General features: G+C 41.4%; 1 protein-coding gene across 3 annotated transcripts in view; it reads left to right on the top strand.

Moving 5' to 3' along the window:
* The first annotated feature begins 217 nt into the window (after window positions 1-217).
* LOC116945297 (pleckstrin homology domain-containing family M member 1-like) overlaps window positions 218-18,165 on the top strand; it is a 70,712-nt gene continuing 52,764 nt past the window's right edge. For 2 of the 3 annotated variants that reach the window (XR_004403229.2, XM_032959715.2), the window contains exons 1-5: window positions 218-370; window positions 7,552-7,633; window positions 8,340-8,596; window positions 13,679-13,889; window positions 15,763-17,032. Coding sequence is in view for 2 of the 3 variants with exons in the window: in XM_032959715.2 (XP_032815606.2) it covers window positions 7,583-7,633; window positions 8,340-8,596; window positions 13,679-13,889; window positions 15,763-17,032 (1,789 nt within the window). In the remaining variant the exon portion in view is untranslated. Of the gene's footprint in view, window positions 371-7,518; window positions 7,634-8,339; window positions 8,597-13,678; window positions 13,890-15,762; window positions 17,033-18,165 lie in introns of all 3 variants that reach the window. The other variant, XM_032959721.2, reaches the window with a different exon arrangement.

Here is an 18,165-nt window from a genome sequence, read left to right as displayed (position 1 = left end):
TCGAACCCGGGTGGGCAAGGTTCGTAGTTGCGCTAACCGCTACACCGCCGCTATTAATACACTCAAGGTGGGGGGGAGGTAGGGGGTGGGGCCTTATTCGGCAAGGCCTCTCGCCAAATTTACGTCCCACCGCACGTCACCACCCACCCCCTCCCCCCAGCGTTCAGGGGCGGGTTTTTACGCATGCGCACTGACGCAACGCGCGGCGGATTTGACGGTACTTCCGTTTGGCGGCGGGGAGTGGGGGGTGGCCAATGGGAGGGTTGCCGGATTTGGCAAAGTCGTCATGAGGAAGACGGCGGGCGCCGCGTTGATGTTTACATGTTGAGCGGTTCGCGGGTTGGTCGGTCGGCGGTCCTTGGCGTTCCAGGTACCCCCACTTTGCGTTTACAACAACGATTGCTACATTTATTATCGAACGCGCTCGCTCCTTTACGCTTTTAGTAGGTATTTTTTTTTAAACACGCGCGTACGTACGGGTTTTGTAAAAAAAAAATCGTCAGCGGCGGTAGATGTCCGTTCAAGATGCGCGCGCAGAGGGGCTGCGCCTCGAGTTAAAGACGCAATGAATGTATGTATGGTTGGTCGTGTGTGATTTGATAAGGTTTTACACGATAGTTGGGGGTAGGGGGGGGGCTTTATGTTTACCTCAATGTTTGGCGTCGCTTATTTAGCGTTCGCCTATGATGAGCGACTTAAAAGAGTTGGAGTTTAAGTTGGATGTGGCCAGGGTTGGGACCGCGTTATCCGAGACAACCAACGCCTCCCGGTTACCGAGATGTATTGTTATTGATATCCCGTCGATAGTTAAGAGACGATTGACGCTGTGTGCCTGTGAGAAGTTAAGAGTGGTGGTATTCCTATGGGTAGGGGTGGTAGGTCACGTTTCACCGTGTGAATGTTGGCTCAGGGTCCCATCTCACCCATGAGCTGGGAGGCAAGTCGTACTTTTAATAACTCGTTATATATTTCATGGCCTTTTCGAGTGTTGCATTATTCCCCGCTCGTCTTTTGTTTTTCTCTTCGGTTACTTCCAAAAGGACACAAATAACGATGTCCCATTAATAATAGGATTTTCCCCCTCTTTTTGGCAACAAAACTGAAACCGTTTTTTACTAAGATTCGTGTCTGCATTAACCACAATACCTGCAGTCAAAATTCAAACAAAAAAAACATACTATGATAATATATGATGCATTGTCCTTGAAACTGATTGGTCCACACCAAGGGACGGCTTTCTTTTGAGCCACTCTTAACTTCTCACACAAAAAGTGGTAATGATGTAGATGTTGCAGCACTTTAGGCTATTTCCCCCAGACTCTTAAGCAGGACTATCCCTGCTTAAGGAGCCTTGAGGCTACGCAGATGTTTTCTGATAATGATCGACATTATTTTATTTATGCACATGTGCTTAATAACTTTCTCGATACTGTATAATACTCTATGATGCAGTATCTTGAATGTAAGTGTCTCCACATTGCGATGTGGCTTAATGGGTATTACTATTGGTGATGCTGCGTTGGCAGTGGGTGCACGAACACAAAATAAAATAATCTGCCACGGCCCTTCTTGCGAGCACTTAAACAGAGGTCTGAAGAGGTAGAGAGAGAGTCAATGGCACTTAATATCACCATGTGACCTGATGGGAATTACATTTAAAATGTTTTCTTATACCAGCGTTTTTTTTTAATGGGCATATGAAGTTACGTAATAGTGGCCATTGAGTAACAGCAGACAAATCCTAAAAATAATCCAAAGTATTCAATTTAAATAACAAAACATGTTTTAGAACACTTTGATGGGACTATACATAATGTTGGGGGGGGTGTTCTCCTCAGGACAAACTAGATGCAAACAGGGCACAATTACAATTTCAAAAGAAGGAATTTGACTACCTTGCATTTCTGAGGCAGAGAAGTGGGATGGGGTGGGGGGTCCTACAATTCAACTAACTCCTCTGCCCAACTACTGTACTATTATAATGAAAGGTTTGACTGCCACATTTTTGGGGCAAGCTATCGGGTGATAGCCTTCGTGAATAGAAAATAATTAACTTTTAAAACTCAACACACTCGTCGAACTTTTGAAACTAGAATTTGAAAAATGAAACTAGCTAGGGATGAAGTTTGTCAAGCACCCAATAACACAGTAATGTTTTCAGTGAAGATGAGGCGTTCATTTCGTGCTGCCAGCTGAACTGTACTCAGTTTATATAAAGAAGGGACGAATGGTATGTCAATCAATTGGTAAAGACATCCAGTTATGTTTTCATGCCCTCGGTTCGCATGTTGACGAATGTTCCTTTTCCTAAAAGTTTTCACGTGTGTGCCAATGTCTCCATCGCCAGCTGGTCAATTCGTCAAGGGCAGCTGTTAAGTCAACATGCCAATTTGGCTCGCGGAGTTTATATCTTAGCAGTCATATCGCTATTTGTGATTCTTTGGGGTCTGTAACATAAGCGCACCACCTGTTGATGCTGTATCACTTGGTGGGAAGTCTGCATGAGCATCAACATTGTGCTGGTTTGAGCATTCTGAGCTTTAACTTTTTAAATGTTAAACACAGTGTATGTAAATGCGTGTTTAATTATTTGTGCCATTGTACCGCGTGTGGTGATAATTAAAATATTTAAATTCGGTATGTAAGTGTATTCTATATTTGTCTTCAACTTTCTACCACGTCTGAACAGTAAATTAAAAACGTGAAATGTCTTTTTTGGTATTGGTATTTTTAAAAATATACAATTATAATTTTGTTCAAGTTATTATAACGTAGGTTATGCTTAAACTTAATGTTGCAAAGAGAACTATAAATGTATGTACATTAACCTGCCAATGAATGCTACTGGGACACTTGTGTTTTTGGCCTGCAGTGTTTTGAGTGAATTAGTGCATATAAATAAATCTCTGTGCACGTTCAAATTACTTTTCAAAAGCAGCCAATTCAGTTTGACTAATTTAGTCCATTGAGAGCTCACCGAGGTAAAAAGTACCTGGATGAGCATAGCTACACCAGGGTAGTAAAACATGTTTTTGCTTATGAGCAATTTGCTAAGTTGTAATTGGGGGTGCAGTACTGGGAAAACCACATCACGTGGTATTTAATGTCCCATACACTATGTAGACTGTACTTTGGTAATTCACAATTCGAAATTACCAGCCCAATGTGGCCATCAACATGTTGGTTCTGTATAACTTGGCCAATTCTGTACACAGGCTGTACAACCCGGCTCACTGGAATGGTTTGGCGTATGATGTTCAAAATACTACGATAGTGGTTTGTAAAAAGCGTGTCAGCATGATGCAATTCTCACTTGGGATTTAGAGCTTTGCTTTATGGGTATGGCTTGTTGACTGTTCCTGAAACATGTTTTTTTCCTGGTGCACCTTTCCACGTTAAGAGGATTCCTATCAGTGCGCTGAGGATTATGCAGCCTTGTGTTCCATTTTACAACTTCACTCGGATACGGGGTCAGAGGTCTGCATTGTGTGCTTTATTTTAAAAGTATTTTGCCACAAAAGAGCAAAACTCACTGTGAGTTCATTGTTTCTGTTTCATATGTAATTAGCCTTTTGCCCGTCGTCCTCGGACGGAGGCTGTACTATTTACGATAAAATTGAGCAGAGAGTATTTGTATCTTGTGTAAATTTAATCTTGCACAAAAGAATGTCATCAAACACTCCACTGCATTTCACTGTAGTACTGTATTAATGGCAGTGATGCACAAACTATGTCATAAAATTCTAGATTTGAAGTTTTCGTGACTGCAAGGATCCATACTCTTTGGTTCTATGTTTTATTTTTTACCTACGTGACTTTACCGAATAGAACCAAAGAGTATGTCATAAAAACCTCACTTCATGTCACTGTAGCACTGTATTTAACTGACCTTCAATTAGCCTTTTGCCCATCCTAGGACAGAAGCTGTACTATTAAAGATGTACATTTACGTTTTCTTGTGTGATTGTACGTATTTTTAGGAATTGTTGCACGTAAATAAGTGTTTCTTAACTTAAAAAATGAAACCTCGGTATACGATATTTTGTGTTAATCTCTTGTGCTGTATTAATGGCAGTGATTCTTGCACGAAACTACGTCATAAAACGCCTCACTTCATGTCACTAGCACTGCATTGAACTCGCCTTCACTTAGTCCGAAATCACTGCTCTGATACTTCATTTTCTTGTGCTTTCGCTCGCTGGGGTTGTAATCAATTTGAATTCGATACAATGTTTGGAAAATCATGGAGAAATGTATATATTTTATCACAATTTAGAAGCAAAAATTTGACTTACCTTTTGTTTCAAGTGCTGAAGAAATAAATAAAGATACCAAATGCACTTTGTTGCTGCGTAGAATTATTTATTTGATTAACTGTCAATAAAGAAACTTCAAATTTAAAGCGAATTTGCATTAAAAAAATCTTTCCGGGGACCGGGGGGCCCTCTTTTGCAGTGGCGTCACGTGCGGATGTAGCGCTGTGATGCGTAGATTTATTTTTGACCGTCACTTTCTGTAAAGAAACATAATATTTGAAGTGACTTTGCGAAACAAAATCTTTCCACTCGACCTTCTTCCGCGTGAGTGTAAAAATCCACCCGCTCATGATTATTTTATTAATGAGGGGGGGGGGGAGGTGCGGCATGTGGAGTGACGTCACGCGCGTTACACACATTTCTAGGTTATTATAGTAGTAATTAGGTGAGAGTCCAAGATACACTGCAAAAAGGATCTGGTTGACAAATATAGTGATTGAGCATCAGTTATTTTTTTATTTTTAAAGCGCAGGTAATTTTTAAATGTGTTGGTTGACCTACAACACCTGCACATGTTATGATTGGTTCTTGTGAATGCTGTTGTGGGATCTTTTATGTTCAGTTACCTTTTTACAACCTCAATTCCCACATATAACATGGCTAACTTCACATTTCCACATGAAATGAGAAATAGTTAATATACTTGTCATATCCCTCAATAATTACCAAGTAGCTACAGATATTTCAAATCATGTATGCCATTTGGCTCTATGATTGTAGCATACATTTCACAGTCAGAAGTTTGCAAATTAAAATACCAACTTGGGGCTAACCAATCTCAATCATCCATCCATGGTCCATGAAATTATCACCACTTTGTTACAAGTCATCAGTGGTCATCCTATATCTAGACTGTTTCCAGCCATAATGTTTTAATTTCTACCACCTACTCAAGTTTGCCTACATAGGTGAGCAATGATTCAACATTCATTGGATAATTTTGGCACCTAAACTTGAATCAAAGTTTAGTTGTTTGAGGCATGGTATAAGAGTCAGAAATATCCTTTCAGAATTCCAAAAGGCCCATCATGTCTCATCAGGCAAAGGTACAGCAAGGTGACACCACAGAACTATTTTAGGGGAATGGTACAGCAAGGTGAAGCTACAGGACTATTTTCAGGGAATGTGACAGCAACCTGACACCACAGGACTATTTGCAGATTCATTTTTATTTGGCCTGTTTTTCCACCACTACATGTTCTTTTATGTCCAGTAAAGAGTGGTTTTGTCCCATACGAGTGAAGAGGAGTCAGAGACTGGTTAAGCACTTCTTTATTCGTGAACCCACGGCAACATTTGTTAAAAAATCAACCCCAACACGCGTCTCAAAGCCCCTTTTAACCCCTCCATCTCCGCCCTCGTTTCAAATACACATCCTTGTCTCGCACGCCTGGTCCGGGTGACGTCAGTGTCCTTTAACCCTTGACTCCCCGTCTAGTGTATTCCCGTGTGTGTGATTGGTGCGTGTTATACTGAGTGCGGAGATTTCATGTCTGCACGGTGCGTGTGTGAGGGTGGCTCGTGAGGGTGGCTCGCATGCCCTTACACTAGTTCCAATGTAATAAATTATAGCCCTATTAGCCAAAGTAGATTAAAACAATTCTGGTTTTATGTCCAGTTCTAGAAACTGCACTTATACCATCAACCCAATACTGTACACCTGGAATTTGAATTTGTACCAATAATCTTAGTAGTACTGGCCCAGCTCTCTGGCAGACCTATTCTATTATTAGTCCCCGAATCCAGCAGTGCATTATTGACAAGATGCCTGTACATTTACATAATCAAACCCAGCCACCTCACTGAAGTAAAATGAAAGGTTATATTCCCTACTTGAACATGTGTTGGCTAATGCGCATCTCTGCAGGTGGCATGAAATGCATTGTGGGGTTTAACATCCTTTTGGGAAAGGCTGTATATGTTCTTTTGTGGTCTGCACCAGTTTTGGTCAGTATCTCGGAATCTTAAGTAGGTTTGAGCTTTCCACAAAGTGGTACTCTTTGTATTTCTTGTTTATTTTAGTCTGAAATTATCGTACATTTATGTATTGCATTGTTGCTGTAAAATAATAAAATATAACAACTTTAGGCCTTGGTAAATCCACTGCTGTATGCACTTCCACACCATGTCAGTCATTGGGGGGGGTTTTGTGAGTTGGTGAAGGATGAAGCCCATGACCGGTTTCAGATATCATTCCACTATGGACCCAAAACAATGGAGTCTCCATCCCCAGCAATATACAGTGTACACTATTTGTGTAAGACTTTGTATGGTTGTCAGTGTGAAACATCTAAAATGGCTATCTTTTGCAATGGCAGTGGTTGCATAATTCCTTTCTGGTGTTTCTTTGGAGAATTTTTGTGACGCGTATGCCAGTCCTATAGTCAAAAAACACTTAATTTGAAAATTAAACCGGGATATTTGATATATTTAACATGCAAATGTAATATACTATTTCAAGGTGTTTCAGGGTCCTACTTTCTACTGTAATAACTTGAAAATCTTTAGGCAAATGGCATGTTATCTACATTAATGTCCACTCATCTTTTCCTTATTTCCAAATCATTGAAGTGTTCAGAACATCTATCGATGTCAGCATTTTTGTCCACAGATAAGACTATGTATAGCAGAAAGCAATTTTGTAAGAATGTTGTTTATGATGGCGCAATTCATTTTTAATTCTTTGAGTTATTTCCTATTCACAGTACAATTCCTTCTAACCTTTTCAATGAGATGTTGTCATCTGTACATACACTGTGCCTATGATTTTATTTTGAAACTTGATTTGACCTTCACCTGCACAAAACAGTTGTATTTATTTCCAAGCGTCTCTCATAGTCATAATAATAAGTATTAAATTGACCATTGTAATTTATATTTTAGTCTTGTAGTGTTCATCGATAACTTTCACATGTATCACTTAAGCTCTGTACTCTGTTTATAGAGCCTTTACTGATGAAACAGAGTAACATTGGTCCAGTGCTCTGTTTATAGAGCCTTTACTGATGAAACAGAGTAACATTGGTCCAGTGTTTTCTGGTTTTGAATAAACAACTGGTAAACATTGGTACTTAAGGCCCATTGTTCAATGGAATGCATTTTATTTAACTTTAGTGCTTACCTGTCTATTTATCCATTACCTGGTTTCTACCAAGTTAGTACATAAAGACAATGGAAAATGCTGATTCACAAAGTCCTCAAGTCTGCGTGAATGCTACTGTGCTGTCCTCTTCAGGTGAGGGGCAGGCTGCTGCAGCGTTTGCGTCATGTCGGGCACAGATGAGTACAGAAATATCTCAGAAAAGGAGACCAAAAAAGTGAGTGCACTGCATGCAGTGTTGGCAAAAAAAAATCATGACTATAATCAAATTACCAGGGACAGATACAATGAATACTGTACACTTTGATAACACTTTGCTCATCATGTTACACCTAGAATGTACTGGTTGATTACCTTTATAATAACACATCAGACCCAGGGCCAATTATAATTACAGCAGCATTATTAGCGAAAATTACATTTCCAGTGTGATTACAATTCATTACATGTGACAACTATAATTGACCTCAGGTCTGAATTAAATTAATTCTCAAAAAAAGATTATCCCAAAATGTTTTTTTAATGACCATTGATCAGTTCCGGTCAGGGATTGACTGTTCTCTCTAGATTCAGTAAAATCAGTACCACTTGGTGGACTTGGTAGTGGTTGTCCTATTGAGAGACTGCTTTTGCAATAAGAATGTAACGTTTCCACTTTTGGCTTAGGGCTGCCAATGGATACAAGCACAACGCCTTGCTCGCTTTAGCAGGAAGACGCTTTGGCTTGTATGACATGATCTATGTTTATCCCTCATAGTCAGCAATTGTGGAAGTGACACAGCTGTTTCTTGCATAGGCACGTGCATATGTCTCGTGACATGACTGAAAACACAATTTGTACATAACCGGCAACAAAATCAATGTCATACGTTTGGTACCGAGCTGTATGAGGCCTGACTCTCACTCCCACCCGCCATTTTCAGACGATCAGCTACTGCGTGGCGGACACAGTGCGCAATCTCCAGTTGAGCCATGTCACGTCGGGCAAGCACGTGACGAGCGATGAGGACGATGCTAACAAGCTGTGCTGTGCCCTGGAGGCCACCTTCATGCACGGTCTCAAGGACAAGTACCTGCGCAGTGATGCCCCCTCAGACAAACGCGTCCGGAGGAATAACCGGACTTCCGGTGGACTCCCTGAACCGGTCTTTTGGAGCCTGCTCAAGTCCATCACGCACAGGTAGAGTCTTCTCCAGTGTAAAAGGAAGACCCTTCCCAAAACAAAATTACTGAGTGTTCTTTTTTATATTGCAATAGGATTTGATCCAATGAGACTGACAATGCAAGAATTGACTTATGACTTGACCAAGATTGACATACCACATGAAATTGAATGTTGTCTGATAAGCCAATAACATGGGAAATGTTGATATTTTTAACAAAAACCCCCCATTATTTTTGTTGTAAAAGATTATAGCCATAATTTAAAATCTATTATTGTATATGCCTTTTTCATTGGCATATCCAAACCAGAGCCATGCTGCTGACATCACATGCAACGTGCGATGTCGAGATGCATGTGGGTGATGCGGTGACACTCGTACAAAGTTTTACAAATTCGCATACAATCGCCTCTGACTTGTTAATCACCATTTTGTTCACTTTGTCAGGTGTGATGATATCACACTCGTAGAATAATCCATTGGCTTCACCCCTGGCTCTTAGCCCCGAGCAATATTCAAATGTCTCGTGAGGCCAGAGTTTGACGGTTTTGTTTCGGTTTGGCCCAGAAAATAGGCAGTGGAAAACCACCCATGAGGGCCCTGCTCTGGCTCAGATTTGCCAGGGAAATAAGTATTATTGGACTCCGGGTCCAGAAATTAATTATGAATCTATGGCCCTTAATGATCAGCACCAGGCACCGTTTCAAAAATTTCCAGTGGGGTTAGGCACTCTTGAATTACAAAAATCTCAGTTTTGAATTCACCATCCCATGACATTCAAACTAATATTAATTCTTCTCAAAGTTGGAATTTAGCTAAAGTCAAATTAGAACCAAATTTAACGTTTCAGTCATAGTGTACCTGCGCACTACCAAGGCTTTTTTTATTATGGAATGTCCAACACTAGTTTGAAGCTTCATTACTAACAATTATAATTTTCTACCGGTAAAAATCTCTTTCAAAACTTGTCTTCTCTTAAAAACACAACATATACAGTGAGGGAAAAAAGTATTTGATCCCCTGCTGATTTTGTACGTTTGCCCACTGACAAAGAAATGATCAGTCTATAATTTTAATGGTAGGTTTATTTGAACAGTGAGAGACAGAATAAAAACAACAAAATCCAGAAAAACGCATGTCAGAAATGTTATAAATTGATTTGCATTTTAATGAGGGAAAAAAGTATTTGACCCCCTCTCAATCAGAAAGATTTCTGGCCCCCAGGTGTCTTTTATACTGGTAACGAGCTGAGTTTAGGAGCACACTCTTAAAGGGAGTGCTCCTAATCTCAGCTTGTTACCTGTATAACAGACACCTGTCCACAGAGAAGGTGACAATAGTTGGTGCGATTATTCGCAAATGGAAGAAACACAAAAGAACTGTCAATCTCCCTCGGCCTGGGGCTCCATGCAAGATCTCACCTCGTGGAGTTGCAATGATCATGAGAACGGTGAGGTATCAGCCCAGAACTACACGGGAGGATCTTGTCAATGATCTCAAGGCAACTGGGACCATAGTCACCAAGAAAACAATTGGTAACACACTACGCCGTGAAGGACTGATATCCTGTAGCGCCCGCAAGGTCCCCCTGCTCAAAAAAGCACATATACATGCCCGTCTGAAGTTTGCCAATGAACATCTGAATGATTCAGAGGACAACTGGGTGAAAGTGTTGTGGTCAGATGAGACCAAAATGGAGCTCTTTTGCATCAACTCAACTCGCCGTGTTTGGAGGAGGAGGAATGCTTCATATGACCCCAAGAACACCATCCCCACCGTCAAACATGGAGGTGGAAACATTATGCTTTGGGGGTGTTTTTCTGCTAAGGGGACAGGACAACTTCACCGCATCAAAGGAACGATGGACGGGGCCATGTACCATCAAATCTTGGGTGAGAACCTCCTTTCCTCAGCCAGGGCATTGAAAATGGGTCGTGGATGGGTATTCCAGCATGACAGTGACCCAAAAACACACGGTCAAGGTAACAAAGGAGTGGCTCAAGAAGAAGCACATTAAGGTCCTGGAGTGGCCTAGCCAGTCTCCAGACCTTAATCCCATAGAAAATCTGTGGAGGGAGCTGAAGATTCGAGTTGCCAAACGTCAGCCTCGAAACCTTAATGACTTGGAGAAGATCTGCAAAGAGGAGTGGGACAAAATCCCTCCTGAGATGTGTGCAAACCTGGTGGCCAACTACAAGAAACGTTTGACCTCTGTGATTGCCAACAAGGGTTTTACCACCAAGTACTAAGTCATGTTTTGCAGAGGGGTCAAATACTTATTTCCCTCATTAAAATGCAAATCAATTTCTAACATTTTTTGACATGCGTTTTTCTGGATTTTGTTGTTGTTATTCTGTCTACCTACCATTAAAATTATAGACTGATCATTTCTTTGTCAGTGGGCAAACGTACAAAATCAGCAGGGGATCAAATACTTTTTTCCCTCACTGTACATAAATACAAAGCTATTTTTCGATTTCAAGCTTTCGTGACTGCAGGGATTCATCTACTTGGTTCTTTCGGTAAAATCACGTGGAAGGGAAATAATAAAAATAAAACAAAATAAAATTCTCACGACGTTTCGGCCATAACACAAGCAGCCGTCCTCAGGTGAAGAAACAGAGCTGTCCATTGGAGCTCCATTGGAGCGCTGTCTTTCCGACAGTTCTATTTCTTCACCTGAGGGACGGCTGCTTGTGTTGTGGCCGAAACGTCGTGAGAATTTTATTTTATTATGTTTTATTTTTATTATTTCCCTTCTACGTGACTTTACAAAGCCATTGTAAAAGCCCGGCGTTTCTTTTGTCCATTTGTCCGTCAACAAAATTATAAGAGTCTTGCACAATCCAGATTTGAAGTTTTCGTGACTGCAGGGATCCATACTCTTTGGTTCTCTCGGTAAAGTCACGTAGGTAGAAAATTATTTTATTTTTATACCTACGTGACTTTACTGAAAGTCTTGCAGAAGTCCAAAAATAATAGAAAGTGGGGGGTAAATAGTTGCTCTGAAAGATTTCCAAAAAATTTCCCCCCCCCCCTCAAAAAATATTTTTACCACACCCCTCCCTCGTAGGCTTGTGTACCTACACACCCTAGATACAATAGTGAGTAGTATCTAGTGACTATCCAGTAGTATCTGGCTCTACAGTAGTATCTACTGACTATACTATTATCTATTGACTCTATATCAGTATCTACTGACTCTGTAGTTGTCTAGTGACTGTATAGTAGTATCTACCGACTATAGTAGTAACTACTAACGCTATATCAGTATATGCTGACTCTATAGTCGTATTTCTGACTATAGTCGTATTTACTGACTGCAGCAGTGTATATGACTGTATTGGAATCTACTGGCTGTAATATTATCTACTGACTATAGTAGTATCTACCGACTCTATAGTAGTAACTACTGCCTGCAGTAGTATCTAATGACTATAGTGGTATCTACTAAATCTAAAGTAGCATCTATTGACTCTATAATGGTATCCACTGACTATAGTAATAACTACTAACTCTATAGTAGTATTTACTGACTATAGTAGTATCTACCAACCATACGGTAGTATCTACTGACTGTAGTAGTATCTACTCACTATATAGTAGTATCTACTGACTGCAATAATATCTACTGACTCAATAGTATTATCTGCCGACTCTAGTAGTATCAACCAACTCTGTAGTAGTTAACATGGTACATTATACTCTTTGGGTCTTTCGGTAAAGTCACGTAGATAGAAAAAAATAATAAAATAAAAAATCACGACGTTTCGATCGCAACACGAGCAATCGTCTTCAGGTGATAAAATACAGCAGGCGAACTGCTGAGGCAGGATAAATATAGCGAGAGAGCTACTGCAGCAAGAGGTTATATAGGTTTGAGATGGGTACAACCCAAGGGTAAGTGGGTGGGGCTAGAGATGGAATTTACAAGTAATATACCTCGGCCATTGTATTGCTGGAGATTAGCATGTCAATCTGTTAATGTAATCCCACGACTACGGTGCTGAAGAAGCCATTGTATTGCTAGAGATTAGAGATTACCATGTCAATGTGAGATGGCTCCCACAGCAGCGGCTATGTTAATGAGACACATTCAGCCTATTAAACAACGTGTATTGTTTGAGTCTCTCCATGTTAGTCTATGAAGTACAGTGCATAGAGGAAGATTTGAAATCCGTATTGGTAGCAAACTTCGATTTTTTATTTACACAAGCACATGTTCACTTTTCAAAGTCATGGATTAATATTGTTGTGGTGGATAAAAAAAAATAGCTGCAATATTGTCACTCCGCTCATAATGACTGCTTTGGTGTGGGTTGGTGAAGGCATGGGGCGGAGGGATGTGCCTCACTGCAAAATATAATATCTCTTGTTGTTTTGCTTCCCACACAGCTCAGCCTTTTGGACTCCGTTTGTCTTTATAACTTCATATAACCTAGATTCGAAGCTTTCGTGACTGCAGGAATTACCTGAGAAGCCTATCTGTGCGACTCCGATCTCTTCATTTTGCCGTTTGAATCATACTTACTGACGAACTAGGCATGTTTCAACACAAGTGTTCTTTTAAATGTCGAAATGTCTACTGCACAAAGTGATTTGCCTCCTCATTTTGATGAACAACTTCTACATTGTAACTCCACTGTCTTCCCACGTAATTGCAACCTGCATTCATATAACATCTAATATTAATTGCTCACCCATTGTATCTGTGTTGCTAATAACAAATAGTCCCTCAAAAACCTCTTGGCAAAATAATCCAAATGAAACAGAAAAAAATAGTGAAAGGGTCACATGGAGATAACGGATCAAACAATAGCTATCGATTTAAAGCTTTCGTGACTGCAGTAATTCATATTCTTAGTTTTTTCGGTAAAGTCACGTTGAAGAGAAACAACAAAATAACGGTCATCATGATGACCGTTTGAGTTATGGTCGAAACGTCGTGAGAATTTTTTTATTGTTTTATATATATTTTGTTATTTTGTTGTTTCTCTTCAACGTGACTTTACCGAAAAAACTAAGAATATGAATAGCTATCGAGTTGATTTAGGTGTGTACTTTATCTAAAGCCTGTGTTATTCTTATGTCACCTGCAGGAATGTGCTGGCAGAATTGAACAGCCTAAAATTCATCAACACGGACATAGGCCGCTGCCGGGCCTGGTTACGCCTGGCACTGAATGACAGCCTAATAGAGTGCTACTTCACGTCGCTGCTGCGTGAGAAGGCCACCCTGGCTGATGCCTACCATCCAAGCGCCTTCCTCATGGACCCTGAGGAGACCACCATCTTCCTCTCCTACCTCCAGGTCGCACATTGATGCAACGTTGTGTCACGGTCCTGCCAGGTGGCACTGTGGTTAGATCGCCTGACTCGCAGTCCAAAGGTTCAAGTCCCGCTTGTGACTCGCCCATTTATCAACACTCCAGGGGCGGTAAAAGTTAATACCAATTTTTTTATTGGTGTCTCCTATGAAGACGATTACAATCCCGAAAATTGTGTAATTTTCAATGGATGGCTTAGAACTGCCAGTGGAATTGAGCATCACATTATTAAGAACAGATAGCACAGAGCATTATTTCCATGTTAACGCACAACGTATTTGCATGAATATTATAACATCCTTTATTTCAGTTTGAGTTTTCAGTTTCATTTATTAGGATTTACCCTGTTAGCCATTCGGCTCTTGATTTGGGTTCCACCGCAGCAAAAATACATTTACAAGATACACCTAAAAATTCACCACGTAAAATTCACCACGTAAACAATCAAATCCTACAGAAAAAGCACAACCCGTCCATGCTGCGTACAAAAAGTGGAAAACATTCCATTTCGATGTTTGATCCCAATAACAATCATAATACAATAAAGATCAAAATTTTAAGTATACATCTATACTAAATAAAAAATCGGACCAAACCAAGCCCCTCTAAAACTTACTAAAGCAATGCTATATAAACAACGTAACAGTTCTCCCAACAAATGTGATTAAAATTTTACAATAGCGACACACACAACACACATCACTAAACCTAGCATCCTTCGCTAGCTACATAAGTCAATCCATAACAGCCTCGTTGACTGTCAAGACTGTCTTCAGGAGTGTCCTGAATCGTGTTACTTAACTTGTCAGGATATAAGTGTTTTGCAAGTGGAAATAAACAGGAGAAAAAAACATTGTATGACATGACATTTAAAGTTAGCACAAATGGGTCAGAATTGTATATGCTATCCTGCCATCTCCTGGCCACCTCGCAGCACAGCAGAAGTTTTGTTGAGTCGCATCCATGGTGACCTATGCGTGATCCATTAACCCTGCTGGGTTACAGGCATGTGCCACCATGATTTGTTCACCATGAAGTATATGGAACATTTTCAAGTATTGATTCCCATCACATTGTAATATTTATGTTGGTTATTTGATATCCAATGCATGCAAGGCTTTTAATAGTCATCGGATGATGTGATCAGGGAGCTCACCACTGAGCCAGTTCACACAGAATCATTGCTACTGTTTTCATCAGGAAATTGCCAATCTTCATTGGACAAGCACAGCTGACTTCTCAGCCAGTGGTACGCATTTATCAATCCTAGAAGGATAATCATTAGCTGAACCAACCCTTCACCAGAATTTGAACTTTCAACCTTCCAATTGTGAGATGGGTGATCAATCCACATGCCACCAGCTATAGCTTTCTCTTATTGTGTGCACTATAATGTGTGATTTTCTAAGTTACTGTTCATATACTTAAGAACGTAATCATATATGTCAGACGTATTTGTGTGAATTTTTTTCTTTAACTGTTTAACCAGCATAATCCAATGTTAAAAATGTACGCGATCTAACCCCAAAAAAATCTGTATTATGGATGATATTGGTCGCGAAAGCCTACGTGTTAAACAGTATTTTGGATAATCCAATGTTTTCTCAGAATTTCTCTGGTAGAGATATTCACATTACTATCCCATTGACCTTTGACCATTTATCTGCAAAATCTCAGAAAAAAAACCATACTAATGTGTCATAATGAATTAACAATTTTTGCCAAATCACCATCTGGCTATTAATACAAAGGTCAATAGTAAATTATTACATGCAACTGTGTTGATACACAATGCACAACTATTCCCGTGATTGGGACCAATGTACCAAATTTTATCCATGATGCGTATGTACACAGGGCACCGCCAGCTTGACCTTCACCCTCTCCTACAAATCGAGTGTTCTCAATGAGTGGACGACAACGCCGCTCGCTCTTGCCGGCCTTTTGCCACACAGCGTCTCGTCCAATCTGGACAGTCTGGACCGGCGGCCCAGTATGAGCAGCGTAGCGAGCTCGTCCTCGGATGGCAGTTCTATCGCGTCAACCACAAGTGATGCCGTGGAGGTTTTCCGGGGGGTGCCGAAGCGCAGCTACAGCCATTCCGAGCGACTAGGCATGGGGCCTGGGCAGGGACGGCATGGGGGGATAACAGGCAACGTTGGTGGGAACATTACAGCGGTAGCAACGACGCCGCAGGAGAATCAGCAGCACCCGGAACAGTACAGCTGGCAAGGAGGAACGCAAGAGTCGTTGGTAATGCAGGGTACGTTGCTCGCACCCGCGAATGTGACGGTGGATGGGATGGATCGCACCCAATCGACCCACAATGATACCTTAAAGTTTAGTATTGATTGCGAAGTGAAAGGGGTTGGCTCTGCTTTGAGCAGTGCTACTGACGCAAATGGATTCGGCCCATGCAGCAACCTTCCTAAAGAAAGTGCCTCTCTTGGAATGAGATGTGGGGTTGCCCCGAGTCTCTCGGCAAAGTTAAGTCTCCTTTCGTCTGGTTTGGAGTGCAAGAAGAGTCTGCCTCCTGATGACATGACAGGATCGTCTTGCAGCACACCCCTCACTGATGGTGTCAACAGCCACGCCAGCCCAGCATCAAGCGAAACTCCATCCGACGAGGTCAGCCCGGCTTTAGAGGCGATGGAGGATCCATTCACGTTGAATGTGCGGCTCGTCACTAATGCCAACTCTACTGCCAATATGAATGCCGGTCCCCTTAACTTGCATGCCATGTGCCCATCGGATGGAGTGAGAGGGGCTTCCGCCTCTTTGAACGGTGCACTCCTACGAATGCCCGGTATCGCCGCAGCACCCTTGGGACTCTCAGCAGTGGACGATGATGAGGTCACTCCGGAAACTCCCTCGAGGGTAGATGACGCCATAAACAGGAGAAAAAGCAGCGGGCGAGATCTCTTCGGCTCGGAGGAGGACATTTACACGCTGAGCACAGGCGGGAGGGAGGCGACATCCGAGACAGGCGGCTCTTTGCACCCTGTTGTGGGACGACAGGAGCGCGCTGCCTCCAGCGCCTACCCCAACACAGAGCACGCAAGCATGAGCTCATCTGCCCCTTGCTCGTCGCTCAGCAACATTGTGGTGGTGCACAAGAGGAAAACAGGCAAGTGCTTTTAACGTGGCGTTCATTCCTTTTTTTTTGCTAAGTAGTGGGGTTTTGTTTATATATGCGTGCACGGAACTGGATAATTGATGTGCAGCGTTGTGGGATACAATTGCGTGAATGACGCTATGTAGCATGAAATTATTATTGTTATCGAGTTACTGGTGTCTGTTTTGATAAAAAAAGCCCTTGCTTATGCTTATATTGGTGTTAAAAAAAATGTTGTGCACATGCATGGGCGTGTTTACGGACAGTTAACGTGATTATGTATTCCCTTGCTTGTGGTTGTATTGGTGCTAAATTTGTTTTTGTGCACACGCATGGTCGTGTTTATTTGGATATGAATAGGACACAATAGTGACCACCCCTTCCCATTTTATCTTGCACACTATTTTCATTAATAATTGGAATCAAGTGAAGCTCTTCTTGATATTGCCAACGTGAGTGATAAAAATAAGCAATGCTTCTCGACCATGCAGTAAGTGCATAACCTTGGATATGCAGGAAAAGATATTGTAACAGAATTGAAATCAACTGCATGAATACTGTACTATACATGAATGAATGAAAGCCTTTTTATCTCACAGGAGAGCGCTTTGAGTCAGTCCTTTGAAGCCTTTGTATGTATATAAACTGACTCCCATATATGTTTACATCAAGTACACCATGTGTGCTATGCAGTACAGTGCTCATATATGCAAGTGTGTACGATTGTACAGCAGTGCGTATTATGGGTGAGTTCAATGACATCTCTTCATGAGAAATTTGACTTTGGTATGGTACATTGCTGTGTTATGGGTCTATTTGTAAACAACGAGTGTTTGAGAGTGGGTATGGCATGTGCGGATGTGTACAGTGCAGCAGGGGGTAGTGCATTTTGCCTTCAGAGAAAAGGCAAATGCGCGCTGCTGTCATACCCATTACCGCACGAGACCATCTGCCAGCCCCACTACCCCTCCCTCCTCTCCATCACGCTGGTCACGCGGATCACAGTAGCCATGCCTTCGATCATGATCACTGCTGAAGGGCCAATTCGATCCACCGGAAGCAGTGGTTGAATGGTTGCGGGCTCCTGTTTTAACTCTTGAGGGTAGTGCGCTTTGAAGCATTTGGATGCTAATTGTTTCGTCAAT

Source organism: Petromyzon marinus, chromosome 2 (genome assembly GCF_048934315.1).
Source record: "Petromyzon marinus isolate PM22_M1 ecotype Great Lakes invasive population chromosome 2, UKy_Petmar_22M1.pri1.0, whole genome shotgun sequence".
In the NCBI taxonomy this organism is placed as follows: Eukaryota; Metazoa; Chordata; class Hyperoartia; order Petromyzontiformes; family Petromyzontidae; genus Petromyzon; species Petromyzon marinus.
The sequence above is the reverse complement of the archived record's forward strand: the minus strand, read 5'-3'. Positions and strand labels throughout refer to the sequence as shown.